The sequence below is a fragment of the Pristiophorus japonicus genome, chromosome 9 (genome assembly GCF_044704955.1).
Source record: "Pristiophorus japonicus isolate sPriJap1 chromosome 9, sPriJap1.hap1, whole genome shotgun sequence".
NCBI classification, from domain to species: Eukaryota; Metazoa; Chordata; class Chondrichthyes; family Pristiophoridae; genus Pristiophorus; species Pristiophorus japonicus.
The window spans coordinates 33,606,156-33,621,026 of NC_091985.1; the positions used below are offsets into that span (position 1 = coordinate 33,606,156).

The 14,871-nt window shown below is 47.5% G+C and overlaps 1 protein-coding gene across 2 annotated transcripts in view; it reads right to left on the reverse strand.

The window, feature by feature from the left end:
- rasgrp3 (RAS guanyl releasing protein 3 (calcium and DAG-regulated)) overlaps positions 1-14,871 on the reverse strand; it is a 131,712-nt gene that overhangs the window by 45,032 nt on the left and 71,809 nt on the right. For both annotated transcript variants that reach the window (XM_070889251.1, XM_070889250.1), the window contains 4 exons: positions 7,255-7,530; positions 6,257-6,337; positions 3,273-3,386; positions 878-993 (listed from right to left, as the gene is read on the reverse strand). In XM_070889251.1, coding sequence (XP_070745352.1) covers positions 878-993; positions 3,273-3,386; positions 6,257-6,337; positions 7,255-7,530 — 587 coding nt within the window. The remainder of the gene's footprint in view (positions 1-877; positions 994-3,272; positions 3,387-6,256; positions 6,338-7,254; positions 7,531-14,871) is intronic.

Consider the following 14,871-nt stretch of genomic DNA (forward strand, 5'->3'; position numbering starts at 1 on the left):
AAGCACTTTCACTTTGAATTTGTATTTGCCAGAGTCTTTTCAGTAATTTTGTTTATAGTTCATTCTCGGGATATGGACATCACTGGCAAGGCCAGAATTTATTGCCCATCCTTAGTTGCCTTTTGAGTGGGAACTTCAGAGGAGTGTTAAGAGGCAACCAAGTTGTTGTGGGTCTAGAATCATGTGTAGGCCAGAATGGGTAAGGACGACAGGTTTCCTTCCCTAAAGGACATTACTAAACTAGTTGGGTTTTTACAACAATCCAACAGCTTCATGGTCACTGATACGAGCTTTTTTTAAACAAAAAAAACAGAATTCAAATTGGTATGGTGAGATTTGAACTCATATTCATTGAGCTATTACTCCAGGCCTCTGAATTATTAGTTCAGTAACATAACCACTATGCTACCGTATCCCTCCAGCAAATCATGTGGTAATCTTCGCATAAAAGATTCCATCTGAAGATTTCATTGTTTAAACATGAATCCTGGACATGGTAACAGCTTAGTTTGTTTGAAATGGTTGTTATCTTCATCCTTGTTTTGTTGATTGGAATTGGATTTAAACGAAAGTGCTCGGATTTGTGGAAGGGAGTGCAATTCTATCTTAGGATTGCTGAAAAGATCAAGTGTACTCCTTTTCTGGCTGGAGGTCGCCCTATTACCGGGATACAGTAAGGAACCCTCTTGCAAGGGGTATTGGTTGAGAGCTGTATAGGAAAAAATCTGAAGTTAGGTATGGTCTTTCTCCCATGTGACTATGACCATATGAAGTTGGCCCATTGAAAGGATGAGCATATCATAAACTATGAGCAGTTAAACCCGAAAATAAGCAAAAGAATAATTTGGCAATTTGCCTGTCCAGATCTTGCACTTACTGGTCTTTGTCCAACACACAGAAGGAATCCAAGAATGGGAAGTTGGCAGTTATGCTTTCAAAGTCCTCTTGGGAGATGTAACCATCATGATCGTGGTCATAGTTCCTAAATACAGACTAAAAACTCTAATAAGCTTTCAGCAGAGACAGAACAAACAAATAAAGTAAAACAACACTGAAGCAAAAACAGATAAGCTTCTTAACAAAATGGCTGATGAAAACAATGAGGGCAAGCTAGATAATGTGGCCCTAGTCTCAGGGACACAGTACTCTGTGCAGAGTGATGAGAAAGCACACACGGTTGAGAGAAATATAGAAGAAGCTCTCCTTGTACACTCCTTGTACTGCCTCATTGGCATTCCCACAGAAATATTGCCGAAGAAAATTCCACTCAAAGACACTCATCAGAACAGAACTGGAATATAAGATTACACCTGGGACTCTCCACATAACGAGTTCTCAGTCTCAGACAAGACCATCAGAGGAAACCAAGTGGTGTGAAGTGGCTACTGCACCACAGAGCCGGAAAATAAGATCATCAAATGAGACAATCCACCTCTTTTCCCGTTCCTCCCCATCCCGAGCAATATTACAGGAAGCCTAAGAACAGGTCGCTGCCTGCTCACTCACAGAATAGTGTGAAGTATGGAGGGCTGAAAGAAGGCAATCAGTTCTCTAAAAAACAAAAATGGATGGAATGCGGGCGATGGTTCAATCCTCATTGCTTACACAAGCCATCTTGTAAAGGCACCTACAGAGATAACCAGAAGCCTTTGAGAATTTCTGGTGTTACAGAAAACCCTGCTTCCTTTTCAAATATTTAAAGAGGTTTTGCATCTTCCCCTTATCTGGCATACAGTGGCCTAGAAATTGGTTTGCACCGGCTGACGCGGGCTAGGCACAGTGATTGATCCCTGCCTTGGAATGAATAGGCCTGGTGCCCACCCGATATTGGGTCTTGGGCCTCATTTACATCAGAGCTGCAAATACATGCTGTAACCTCCCCGGGCAGTTCGCGGCAGAGACCATTTGAATTTCAGGCCACTGCTGGGGACGCAGGTAGGTCTTGCAAAAATGGGTCGACTGGGAGAGGGGAACGATCGGTGGGTGAGGTGGGGGGGTGGCGATCGGGAGTCGAGGTAGCAATTAGGCTGCATTCAAGGCAAGCCAATTTGATAAAGGGGCCATTGAGCAGGCGTTAGGTCTCTTATTTGCATATGCCCGTTTAGGAGCTGACTCTGGTCGTCTTGTTTGATTCCCAAAACAATATGACGAGAGGCGTACCTACGGCCCACCATATCGGGCCCTTCAGCATCCGTTTTACGCCTGTTGAAGGGGCGCAGCATCACAAATTTTTAGGCCAATGTATCTCCCGATCACTACACATACAGCTGATACTAGGTAATGAGGTCATGGTTTAAAGAGGGCATTTCTCAGGCAATATGATAAACTCAGTTTTGATGAGTTTGATTTATTATTATGGGATGCCTAATGTGTTGGACAATTAATACTAGCTTGAAATACCCACTTTACTCACTAATGAACTTGCTCCCCAGACTTGCTCATGGGCAAATGCAGCACCTGTATGATACCGAGTCATACAGACCAGAAGTTTGCAGGTTGATTTCTTGTCTCTGCTGTGACTGCTGGGGCATGAGCCGAGGCTGTAGTACAGGCATTATAATTAATCTCAATGTCCCTGGGCTCGTAAGAAGGGGGAGAGATATCAGCAAAACTTTCCACTCCTGGTCACAAACCAGCTTTCTGTGCTGAGAAGGAAGTGTGTGTGCCAAGGCCCTTGGCTCTGGAATTCCCTTCCTAAACCTCTCCACTTCTCTCCTCATTTAAGATGCTCCTTACAACCTATCACTTTGACCAAGCCCTGTCTTAATATTTCCTTACTTGGCTCAGTGTACAATTTTCTTGATAACATTCCTGTAAAGCGCCTTGGGACATTTTGCTGCGTTAAAGGCACTATATAAATGCAAGTTGCCGTTGTTGATATTGCATGAGGACAAGCTCAGACACATGTCATTCCACACCCCACCCCCTCCTCCGCCATGCTGACACTCAGTGCCTTGGTTCACGCAAGAATGAATTCCTGGAGGGCTTCTGGTAAATATGGATTGATACCGAGATCAACATGGAAACCGAGTCAGGTCCTAGAGGAAGGATTTGCAGCCCTGAACAACAGCGCTCCTCACTCGGAGCAAGACTGCTGATCTGCTTCAAATGACCTTTATCTGAACAAAAAATAATCATACGTTTGCACTCTCTTCGGCTGTTGATCAATAGATTACACAGCCAACACTGGGAAATTCAGATGTAAACTTATACTTAAACCAACACCATGGATAAAAGCTTTCCTGAAACTGTTTTCTTTTCAGTATACTTACATCAACCATCTTGCGGATATGCTTATTGATGACAGTGGGATCTGGTTTCGGTGTCAGTCCAGGTGCCCAATCTACAAGTGCCACATGTTTGTTTGGAGTGGTTGGGGTGCTGGGCTGTAAAAACGTCAAATTCATTACATAGTATTGCATTGTTTTGCGTACATTGTACGACATTGGGCTGCTTAGTTTTGCATCGCATTTCAGCACAGAAACAGGCCATTCGGCCCAACAGGTGTTTGTCAACATATCCTTCTATTCCGTTCTCCCTCGTGTACTTATCTAGCTTCCCCTTTGTAATGTATTTACTTCATGGGTTCTTTGCTTAAGAATTCATAGCAACACATTGCTATTAAAAACTAGTTGGTTCATGAGCAAAAGGTTTAACAATCACACTACACATTACCAGTTCATCCACCAGGCTCACAACCACCTGCCTCATCATAGATCCCCCAAACCCAACTGGCTAGGGTTTTATTGAGTCTTGTGAACATCACGTGACTTGCTAAGTGGTAAAAACAGAGAGACAGACTATTATCTGAATGGTGACAGATTAGGAAAAGGGGAGGTGCAAAGAGACCTGGGTGTCATGGTACATCAGTCATTGAAGGTTGGCATGCAGGTGCAGCAGGCGGTTAAGAAAGCAAATGGCATGTTGGCCTTCATAGCAAGGGGATTTGAGTACAGGGGCAGGGAGGTGTTGCTGCAGTTGTACAGGGCATTAGTGAGGCCACACCTGGAGTATTGTGTACAGTTTTGGTCTCCTAACCTGAGGAAGGACATTCTTGCTATTGAGGGAGTGCAGCGAAGGTTCACCAGACTGATTCCCGGGATGGCGGGACTGACCTATCAACTGGGCTTGTATTCACTGGAGTTCAGAAGAATGAGAGGGGACCTCATAGAAACATTTAAAATTCTGACGGGGTTAGACAGGTTAGATGCAGGAAGAATGTTCCCAATGTTGGGGAAGTCCAGAACCAGAGGTCACAATCTAAGGATAAGGGGTAAGCCATTTAGGACCGAGATGCGGAGGAACTTCTTCACCCAGAGAGTGGTGAACCTGTGGAATTCTCTACCACAGAAAGTTGTTGAGGCCAATTCACTAAATATATTCAAAAAGGAGTTAGATGAGGTCCTTACTACTAGGGGGATCAAGGGGTATGGTGAGAAAGCAGGAATGGGGTACTGAAGTTGAATGTTCAGCCATGAACTCATTGAATGGCGGTGCAGGCTAGAAGGGCCGAATGGCCTATCCTGCACCTATTTTCTATGTTTCTATGTTTCTATTCCCAACTCAACAGCTCTACAACTATTTTTAGCTGAAACGTAAATCAAATGCCCCCTTTTTGCAAGGGCGCTAGAAGCCACAAATTAACAATTTGAAACTTTAACAAAAATCTTAAATCAAATTGGAATTTGGTTGCTGGGGGTGATGATACACTCCAGTCCCTCCGGCACCCACCTCTCACGGAAGGCCGCGAGCATACTGGTGAACACAGCATGCTCCATCTCCAGGGACACCCTGGCTCGAATGTAACTGCGGAAGAGAGGCAGGCAGTCGGGCTGAACGACCCCCTCGACCACCCACTGCCTAGACTGGTTAATGGCCACCTTGGCCAGGCCCAGGAGCAGGCCCACGAGGAAGCCATCCGATCTGCCCGCTCCCCTCCGCACAGGATGCCCAAAGATCAGGAGTGTGAGACTGAAGTGCAAGCAGAATTTGAGGAGCAGCCCCTTCAAATATTGGAAGAGGGGCTGCAACCTGACACACTCCACATAAACATGGAACATGGACTCTTCCAGACCGCAGAAATTGTAGGCAGCCTGGGAGTCCGTGAAGCGACTTAAGAACCAATTGCACGAGATTGCCCCGTGCAACACCCTCCAGGCCAAGTCCCCAATAAATAAAGGGAGGACTCCCGCGTAGAGAGCCCTACATTGGGGACCCCTGCCTCCTCCGGATGGCAAGATGGTGCGCCATGGCATGTCTGGACGGCTGACGAGGATAGCAAAGTGGAGAATGTGCAAGAATAGCCCTTACAGGAATCCCCTCCATACAGAACTGAAAGGCACGGAGGGGATTTCCCAGAGGAGGTTTAAGTTGTGAGGCGCCGGCTCCCAAGAGAGGTTTCGGGGCTTGGCTCAACAGCTCTACACTCACAGGTGCATATATTATACCCTTCTAACTGGTACTGTAATATCTTCAAACAACGCTCATTGTGGCAACACAGCCTGATTTATCTGATACTGCGGTAACAGCTAATGGTGCGCGAAACAGTTGGCTTTTTAAAACATTTTGAACCCACTCAACAACTTTAATGAGTCCTCACTAGTGGGATTAGCACAGCCTCGTAAATGGCAGCAGAACGCCTGCACAAGATCTCCACTGTTTCCAGGGGTTGTAAGGGGAATGGGCAGAGATTCAAATGTCATCAAGAGGGCAGAGCCAGGGTCGGTGGGTGGATTTCCTATGCTAGGAGTTCTGGCTTGCCAGTCTCAGTCAGTACTGGGCTTATTACTGGATGTTGGTACACCAAGTGAGTTGAGGAGTGCCGGGCAAAAGTGAGCCCCACCAGAGGAGTCCCGGCCAAGAAAGTGGCCTATACTCTTGATCAGTTTTCTTGATCAGCCCCTCAGCCATGGGGACAACTAGGAAATGGCCAGGGGGTCAGTGGGCGGGGCGGGGGCAAGGCAGGCGTTGGCTGGATTCCCCAGCTACATGGGCCAAGCAGGCACCGCAGAAATGCCCTCAATGCCACTTGCGCCCACCTGCCCCCTGCAAATTAGACACTGTCCCAGTGAACCCCCCGCAAACTATGGTGAGGTCAGCATCAGTGTAACTGCCGGGTTTGTTGACTGAGGAATTCGGGGTCTGTTTGTTTACTCCACTCAATGGCAAAGGTGCCCAGGAAACTTGGCAAAAGCATCAAATGTACAAAAACATTCACAAGATCGGACTGCAATATGAATGACAAGTCTGTACCTACCATCGATTTAGGATTCCTTGGTTCTCGGAGCAATGACAGTTCATAGACTTCATCCTCTGTATAATATAAATCCAGGGAAAGCTGCGCAAAACACACAATTAGCAGTGTCTCTATGGGTCACTTAGACTTCAGACAATATCATTGTAATTAGCATCCCCGATTTGCATATCTTAATGAGGCACCTGCCCTGAAAATGGTGGGCGTATCCGGAGCAGGAACGGGATGGGAAGTTCAGCGTTACAACCTATGGAACGCTATAACCCTGTTCCTGGTCTGCAGGGGCAGTGAAGGTCGACTCCCAATATATCCAAAATGGCCATAATAAGCTTCGGCCAGATCTACTATTCCCATTTTTAAAAGCAAAGATAATACTGACATTTCCAATGGGGAGGAGCGGTGTGTCTTTTTCCATGTGTTCCATATTACATGCTACTGTAGTATTTGCTAGATAGTCGCACACATACATCTACATGTACACACATGCATAAATATAGACACATACATCCATACACACACGGACATACATACACACACATATATACATAAATACCATCTACATGATGCACTGCAGCAACTCGCCCAGGCTTCTTCGGCAGCGCCACCCAAACCCACGACTTATACCACCTAGAAGGACAAGGGCAACAGGCGCATGGGAACACCACCACCTCCAAATTCCCCTCGAAGTCACACACCATCCTGACTTGGAAGTATATCGCTGTTCCTTCATCGTCGCTGGGCCAAAATCCTTTAACTGCCTCCCTAACAGCACTGTGGGAGTACCTTCACCACACGGACTGCAGCTGTTCAAAAAAGCGGCTCACCACCACCTTCTCAAGGGCAATTAGGGATGGGCAATTAATGTTGGGCTTTCAAGTGATGCCCACATCCCAGAAACAAATTTGAAAAAACACATACATACATACATAAATACACACATACATATACATATGTACATAAATAAATACACATACACACACTCTCAACTGATACGAACTTACCGTTAACAGGTGTATTAAATCCATATTTGGTTCTAAATGAGGATTTGCGTCCTGAAGTGAAACCAGTTCATTAAATGTAACGTACAATTGTTGCATTTTAACAATATTCACTTTATTATCATCTATCCAGTCTGGAAAAGCTACATGGACAGCGATTAGGTCTTTCAAGTGAACACCCAGAATTGGAATCTTAAAGCCCTCACATTCGGCAAAGGCCTTTCGATAGTTGCAGTAGTTTCCATTTGAAGAGACCAGCTCAGTCATTTCATTCCAGACCTGGCAAAGAAAGCAGTGACAAAAATGGGAAAGAAGATTAAAAAGAAAAATATTTAAAAAAAACGGAAACTCACATTAAATCAAGTGGGAACTTTTCTGTTTAAAACAACTTGCTGGAGTTTTCAACAGGGGCCTACTTATTTAAAAAATCCCAGCATTTCTGCAAACACCCCAAATATGTAAAAAACTGATTTTATATCAGTCATAGGCAGTCCCTCGAAATCGAGGAAGACTTAATTTTATATATAGACATTAATAGAGCAGGGTATTATATTCTGGTTAAAATATTAATATTAGCGGTAAAGGAGCTATATAAATACAAATACAAGTCGCAGTCGAGACCACCTACAGCCCAAACTCCCAAGGCCCCACCCCACTCCTGGCCAAGAACGGGGAAACACTCATCAAAGACACTGAGGCAGTCAGGGCCCGCTGGAAGGAGCACTTCGAAGATCTCCTCAACCGAGACTCTGCCTTTGACTCGAATGCACTCGACTCCATCCCACAGCATGCTACTCGCCACCACCTCAGTAAAACCCTAACACCGCACGAGGTAGGAAAGCCATAAGGCAGCTTAAAAACAACAAGGCTTCAGGAGCAGGTGGAATCCCTGCTGAGGCACTGAAGTATGGTGCGAATACATGACCTCATCTCTTATCAGGAAGGAGGAGAGTATGCTGGGAGATCTCAGAGATGCAGTGATCGTGACTGTTGTGTATCTGTCAAGCATGCACTCCCATGTTCTGCCATCAGGGAGCTCATCCCCTGAAGTCCCAAGGGATCCCAGCATCCCTTGGAAGCACTGTATATAAGCCAGCCCCTAAGGCCTGTTCCTCACTCTGGAGTGTCTTATTAAAGACTGAGGTCACTGTTACTTCAACCTCCCTGTGTGCAACCTCATCTGTGTTAGGAACACAATAATTGGTGACGACAATACGAATCCAACGCAAAGATGCAGCAAACTGTGGGCATCCTGGAGAAGTTCCTGGAGAGTGAGGACTGGGAAGCCTATCTCGAATGGCTAGACCAGTGCTTTGTAGCCAATGAGCTGGATGGAGAAGGAAGCGCTGCAAAAAGGAGAGCGGTCCTCCTCACATTCTGCGGGGAACCTACCTACAGCCTCATGAAGAACCTTCTGGCTCCGGTGAAACCCACAGATAAGTCGTATGAGGAGCTGTGTAACTGGGTCAGGAGCATCTTAACCCGAGGGAGAGCGTGCTGTTGGTGAGGTATCAGTTCTACACGTGCCAGCGATCTGAAGGTCAGGAAGTGGCGAGCTACGTCGCCGAGCTAAGGTGACTTGCAGAACAATGTGAGTTTGATGGCTACCTGGAGCAAATGCTCAGAGACTTTTTTGTACTGGGCATTGGCCATGAGACCATCCTACGAAAACTTTTGACTGTAGAGACACCGACCCTCAGTAAGGCCATTGCGATAGCACAGGCGTTTATGTCCACCAGTGATAACACCAAACAAATCTCTCAGCACACAAGTGCTAGCAATGTTCATAAATTAACTGGAACTGTGTTTGCGAGCAGAAATGTACAGGGCAGAACCCATGAGTCTGCAACTGCCAACAGGCCTCAGGTGACCCAGATGCCTCAGAGTCCCCAACAAAAAAATGAATGCAAGGCAAGTCGCACTTTGTTGGCGTTGTGGAGGCTTCCATTCAGCCTATTCATGCCGCTTCAAAGGGTATGTTTGCAAGAGCTGTGGAACAATGGGGCACCTCCAACAAGCTTGCAAATGAGCTGCAAGCTCTACAAAACCTGCTAACCACCACGTGGCAGAGGAAGATCGGTCCATGGCGGATCAAAGCAATTTCGAGCCTCAGAGAGAGGAGGAAAATGCTGAATTACACGGGGTGCACACATTTTCGACGAAATGTCCACCTATAATGCTAAACGTAAAATTGAATGGCTTACCCATAGCCATGGAACTGGACACTGGCGCTAGCCAATCCATCATGAGTAAAAAGATGTTTGAGAGACTGTGGTGCAACAAGGCATTCAGACCAGCCCTGAGCCCCATCCACACGAAACTGAGAACATACACCAAAGAGCTTATCACTGTCCTGGTCAAGGTAATGCACGGTGCACAAACTCCCGGGCGATGGCCCCACACTGCTTGGAAGGAGCTGGCTGGGCAAAATCAGCTGGAACTGGGATGACATCTGAGCGCTATCACATGTCAATGAGGCCTCTGGGTTCTGAACAATTTTCCTTTCCTTTTTGAGCCAGGCATTGGAAACTTTTCCAGGGCGAAGGTGCAGCTCCACTTGGTCCCAGAGGCACGACCCATTCACCACAAGGTGCGAGCGATACCTCACATGATGAGGGAGAGAGTGGAAATTGAGCTGGACAGGCTGCAACGCGAGGGCATCATCTCCCCAGTGGAATTCAGCGAGTGGGCCAGCCTGATTGTTCCAGTACTCAAAAGTGATGGCACGGTCAGGATTTGCGGCGATTATAAAGTAACTATTAATCATTTCTCGCTATAGGACCAATACCCGCTACCTAAGGCAGACGACCTATTTGCGATGCTGGCAGGAGCCAAGATGTTCACCAAACTCGACCTGACTTCGGCCTACATGATGCAGGAGCTGGAGGAGTCTTCGAAGGGCCTCACCTGCATCAACACGCACAAGGGACTGTTCATCTACAACAGATGCTCGTTTGGAATTCGGTCGGCTGCAGCGATCTTCCAGAGAAACATGGAGAGCCTACTCAAGTGGTCTTTCAGGACGACATGTGTTATTTCAGAGCCCCTACATGTGTTATTGCACAAAGGTGAGAACTGGGTATAGGGAAAAAAACAAATAATTGCTTTTGAGAAAGCCAGAAATATTTTATGCTCCAACAAGCTGCTTGTATTGTATAACCCGTGTAAAAGACTTGTGCTAGCCTGTGACGCGTCGTCGTACGGAGTCGGGTGTGTATTACAACAAGCTGATATTATGGGGAAGTTGCAACCTGTCGCCCATGCTTCCAGGAGTTCCGAGAGGGCCTACAGCATGATTGAGAAAGAGGCATTAGCGTGTGTGTTCGGGGTAAAGAAAATGCATCAGTACCTGTTTGGCCTTAAATTTGAGCTGGAAACCGATCACAAGCCCCTCACATCCCTGTTCGCTGAAAAAAGGGGATAAATATTAATGCCTCAGCCCGCATACAAAAGTGGGCACTCGCGCTATCAGCATATAACTATACCATCCGCCACAGGCCAGGCACCGAGAACTGTGCGGATGCTCTCAGTCGGCTACCATTGCCCACCACGGGGGTGGAAATGGCGCAGCCTGCAAATTTGTTGATGGTGGCGCAGCCCGCAGACTTGTTGATGGTCATGGAAGCGTTTGAAAATGATAAATCACCTGTCACGGCCCGCCAGATTAGGACTTGGACCAGCCAAGATCCTCTGCTGTTCCTAGTAAAAAACTGTGTACTGCAGGGGAGCTGGGCCAGCATCCCCGTTGAAATGCAAGAGTCAATCAAGCCGTTCCAGCGGCGAAAGGACGAGCTGTCCATTCAGGCAGACTGCCTGTTGTGGGGTAATCGCGTAGTGCTACCAAAAAAGGGCAGGGAGACATTCATTTCGGATCTCCACAGCACACATCCGGGAATAGTAATGATGAAAGCGATAGCCAGATCCCACGTGTGGTGGCCCGGTATCAACTCTGACTTAGAGTCCTGTGTACGGCAATGCAGCGTCTGTGCTCAGTTAAGCAACGCGCCCAGAGAGGCACCACTATGTTTGTGGTCCTGGCTCTCCAGACCATGGTCGAGGATCTATGTCAACTATGCGGGCCCGTTTCTCGGTAAAATGTTTCTGGTGGTGGTGGATGCTTTTTCAAAATGGATTGAATGTGAAATAATGTCGGGAAGCACCGCCACCACCACCATTGAAAGCCTGAGGGCCATGTTTGCCACCCATGGCCCGCCTGACATACTGGTCAGTGATAACGGGCCATGTTTCACCAGTGGCGAATTTAAAGAATTCATGACCCGCAATGGGATCAAACATGTCACCTCGGCCCCGTTTAAACCAGCCTCCAATGGGCAGGCAGAGCGGGAAGTACAAACAATCAAACAGAGCCTTAAACGAGTCACAGAAGGCTCACTCCAAACCCGCCTGTCCCAAGTACTGCTCAGCTACCACACGAGACCCCACTCGCTCACAGGGGTGCCCCCGGCTGAGCTACTCATGAAAAGGACACTTAAAACCAGACTCGCACTGGTTCACCCCAATCTGCATGATCAGGTAGAGAGCAGGCGGCAGCAACAAAATGTAAATGATGGTCGCGCCACTGTGTCACGGGAAATTGATCTGAATGACCCTGTGTATGTGCTAAACTATGGACATGGTCCCAAGTGGATCGCGGGCACGGTGATAGCTAAAGAAAGGAGGTGGGTGTTTGTAGTCAAACGAGACAATGGACAAATTTGCAGAAAGCACCTGGACCAAACGAGGCTGCGGTTCAAAGACTGCCCTGAACAACCCACAGCAGACACCACCTTTTTCGAGCCCACAACACACACCCAAAGAATCAACGACACCACACCGGACCAGGAAATCGAACCCATCATGCCCAACAGCCCAGCAAGGCCAAGCTCACCTAGGGCCAACAACACGCCAGCCCAGCAAGGGCACAGCCAACACACCAGAACAGACATTTGTACCGAGGCGGTCCACTAGGGAAAGAAAGGCTCCCGACCGCCTCACCTTGTAAATAGTTTTCACTTTGACTTTGGAGGGGGGAGTGATGTTGTGTTTCTGTAAAGCATGCACTCCCATGTTCCGCCACCAGGGAGCTCATCCCCTGAAGTCCCAAGGGATCCCAGCATCCCTTGGGAGCACTGTATATAAGCCAGCCCCTAAGGCCTGTTCCTCACTCTGGAGTGTCTTATTAAAGACTGAGGTCACTGTTACTTCAACCTCCCTGTGTGCAGCCTCATCTGTGTTTGGAACACAATAACTTAGGAACACAATAGTGACCATCTTTAAAAAAGGAGACAAGTCCGACTGTGGCAACTGCAGAGGAATGTCCCTGTTATCAGCCACTGGGAAGGTCGTCGCCAGAGTCCTCCTCAACCATCTTCTCCCGGTGGCTGAGGAGGTCCTCCCGGAGTCACAGTGTGGATTTCGTCCCCTAGGGGGCACAACAGACATGATTTTTGCAGCGCAACAGCTGCAGGAAAAATGCCGGGAACAGCACCGCCCTTATACATGGCCTTCTTTAATCTTACAAAGACCTTTGACACTGTCAACTGCAAGGGTCTATGGAGCGTCCTCCTCCGTTTCGGATGCCCCCAAAAGTTCGTCACTATCCGCCGCCTGCTCCACGACGACATGCAGGCCATGATCCTTACCAACGGATCCATTACAGACCCAATCCAGGTCCGGACCAGGGTCAAACAGGGCTGCGTCATCGCCCCAAGCCTCTTCTCAATCTTCCTCGCTGCCATGCTCCACCTCACAGTCGACAAGCTCCCCGCTGGAGTGGAACTAAACTACAGAACCAGTGGGAAGCTGTTCAACCTTCGCCGTCTCCAGGCCAGGTTCAAGACCACCCCAACCTCTGTTATTGAGCTACAGTACGCGGACGATGCCTGCATCTGTGCACATACAGAGGCTGAACTCCAGGACATAGTCGACGTATTTACCGAGGTGTACGAAAGCATAGGCCTTACGCTAAACATCAGCAAGACAAAGGTCCTCCACCAGCCTGTCCTCACCGCACAGCACTGTTCCCCAGTCATCAAGATCCACGGCGCAGCCCTGGACAACGTGGACCACTTTCCATTCCTCGGGAGCCTCCTATCAACAAGAGCAGGCATTGATAACGAGATCCAACACCGTCTCCAGTGGGCCAGTGCAGCCTTCGGCCACCTGAGGAAAAGAGTGTTTGAAGACCAGGCCCTCAAAACTGCCACCAAGTTCATGGTCTACAGGGCTGTAGTAATACCCACCCTCCTGTCTGGCTCAGAAACATGGACCATGTACAGTAGACACCTCAAGTCGCTGGAGAAATACCATAAACGATGTCTCCGCAAAATCCTACAAATCCCCTGGGAGGACAGACGCACCGACATTAGCGTCCTTGACCAGGCCAACATCCCCAGCATCGTAGCACTGACCACACTTGATCAGCTCCGCTGGGCAGGTCACATAGTTCGCATGCCAGACACGAGACTCCCAAAGCAAGCGCTTTATTCGGAACTCCTTCACAGCAAATGAGCCAAAGGTGGGCAGCGGAAACATTACAAGGACACCCTCAAAGCCTCCCTGATAAAGTGCAACAACCCCACTGACACCTGGGAGTCCCTGGCCAAAGACCGCCCTAAGTGGAGGAAGCGCATCCGGGAGGGCACTGAGCACCTCGAGTCTTGTCGCCGGGAGCATGCAGAAATCAAGCGCAGGCAGCGGAAAGAGCGTGCGGCAAACCAATCCCACCCTCCCTTTCCCTTAGCGACTATCTGTCCCACCTGTGACAGAGACTGTGGTTCTCGTATTGGACTGAACAGCCACCTAAGAACTCATGTTAAGTGTGGAAGCAAGTCTTCCTCGATCCCGAGAGACTGCCTATGATGATGATACAAATACAAGTTGTTATTTTTGGTGTCTTCTGGACATTGTAGTTCTTGCTTAACAATAGGGGAGTTTTTATCTCAATTCAGTGCTTCCAGTGGGTATTCACAGATAATATGTGGAGAGGAACTGAATACATAATTTGAACACTAAATACATGAACAAATCCATGTTTACACAGCATAAAGTGATTTGGCTAGGCCCCAGCCCGCAGCGTAGTAGCCAATTTAATTGACATGCCTGGATGGGGAAGAAATGAGATGTGTGGCTGTTCATTTTCTGTGCTCACGAGCAACAAAATAAAAGTGAAAGGCATGTTCAGAATCAGTTCCAACAAAGACTACTGAGTGAGGCAGAGAAGACACAAGTGTGCTTTATGATGAAAGCCAGCCTAGGCTTAGATAATAGAACAGGTTTCAGGGAAAATAGATTGCCCGAGAAAAGTATATTGTTTTTAGCCTGATAACAGAGACAAGGTGGCATAATTTATGACCTTATTTGTTATGAAAAGGGATACAAGATAAAGTTGGATTGTGCTGTGAACTACTTCAAATGTTTGTTCACTTAACAATTGTAAATCAGCTATTTGGCAGATTACATCTGGCCTTGTCTTGTTAAAGTGTGGATCAATCTGCCTTGCAGAAGATTGCAAAAGAGCGCATGATAATATCAAGATATCAAGATATCCAGTACATACAACAAAATGCTATTGTTACATGGATCTTGATAATCGGGGAGCAGTATAGAATAGGTACACCA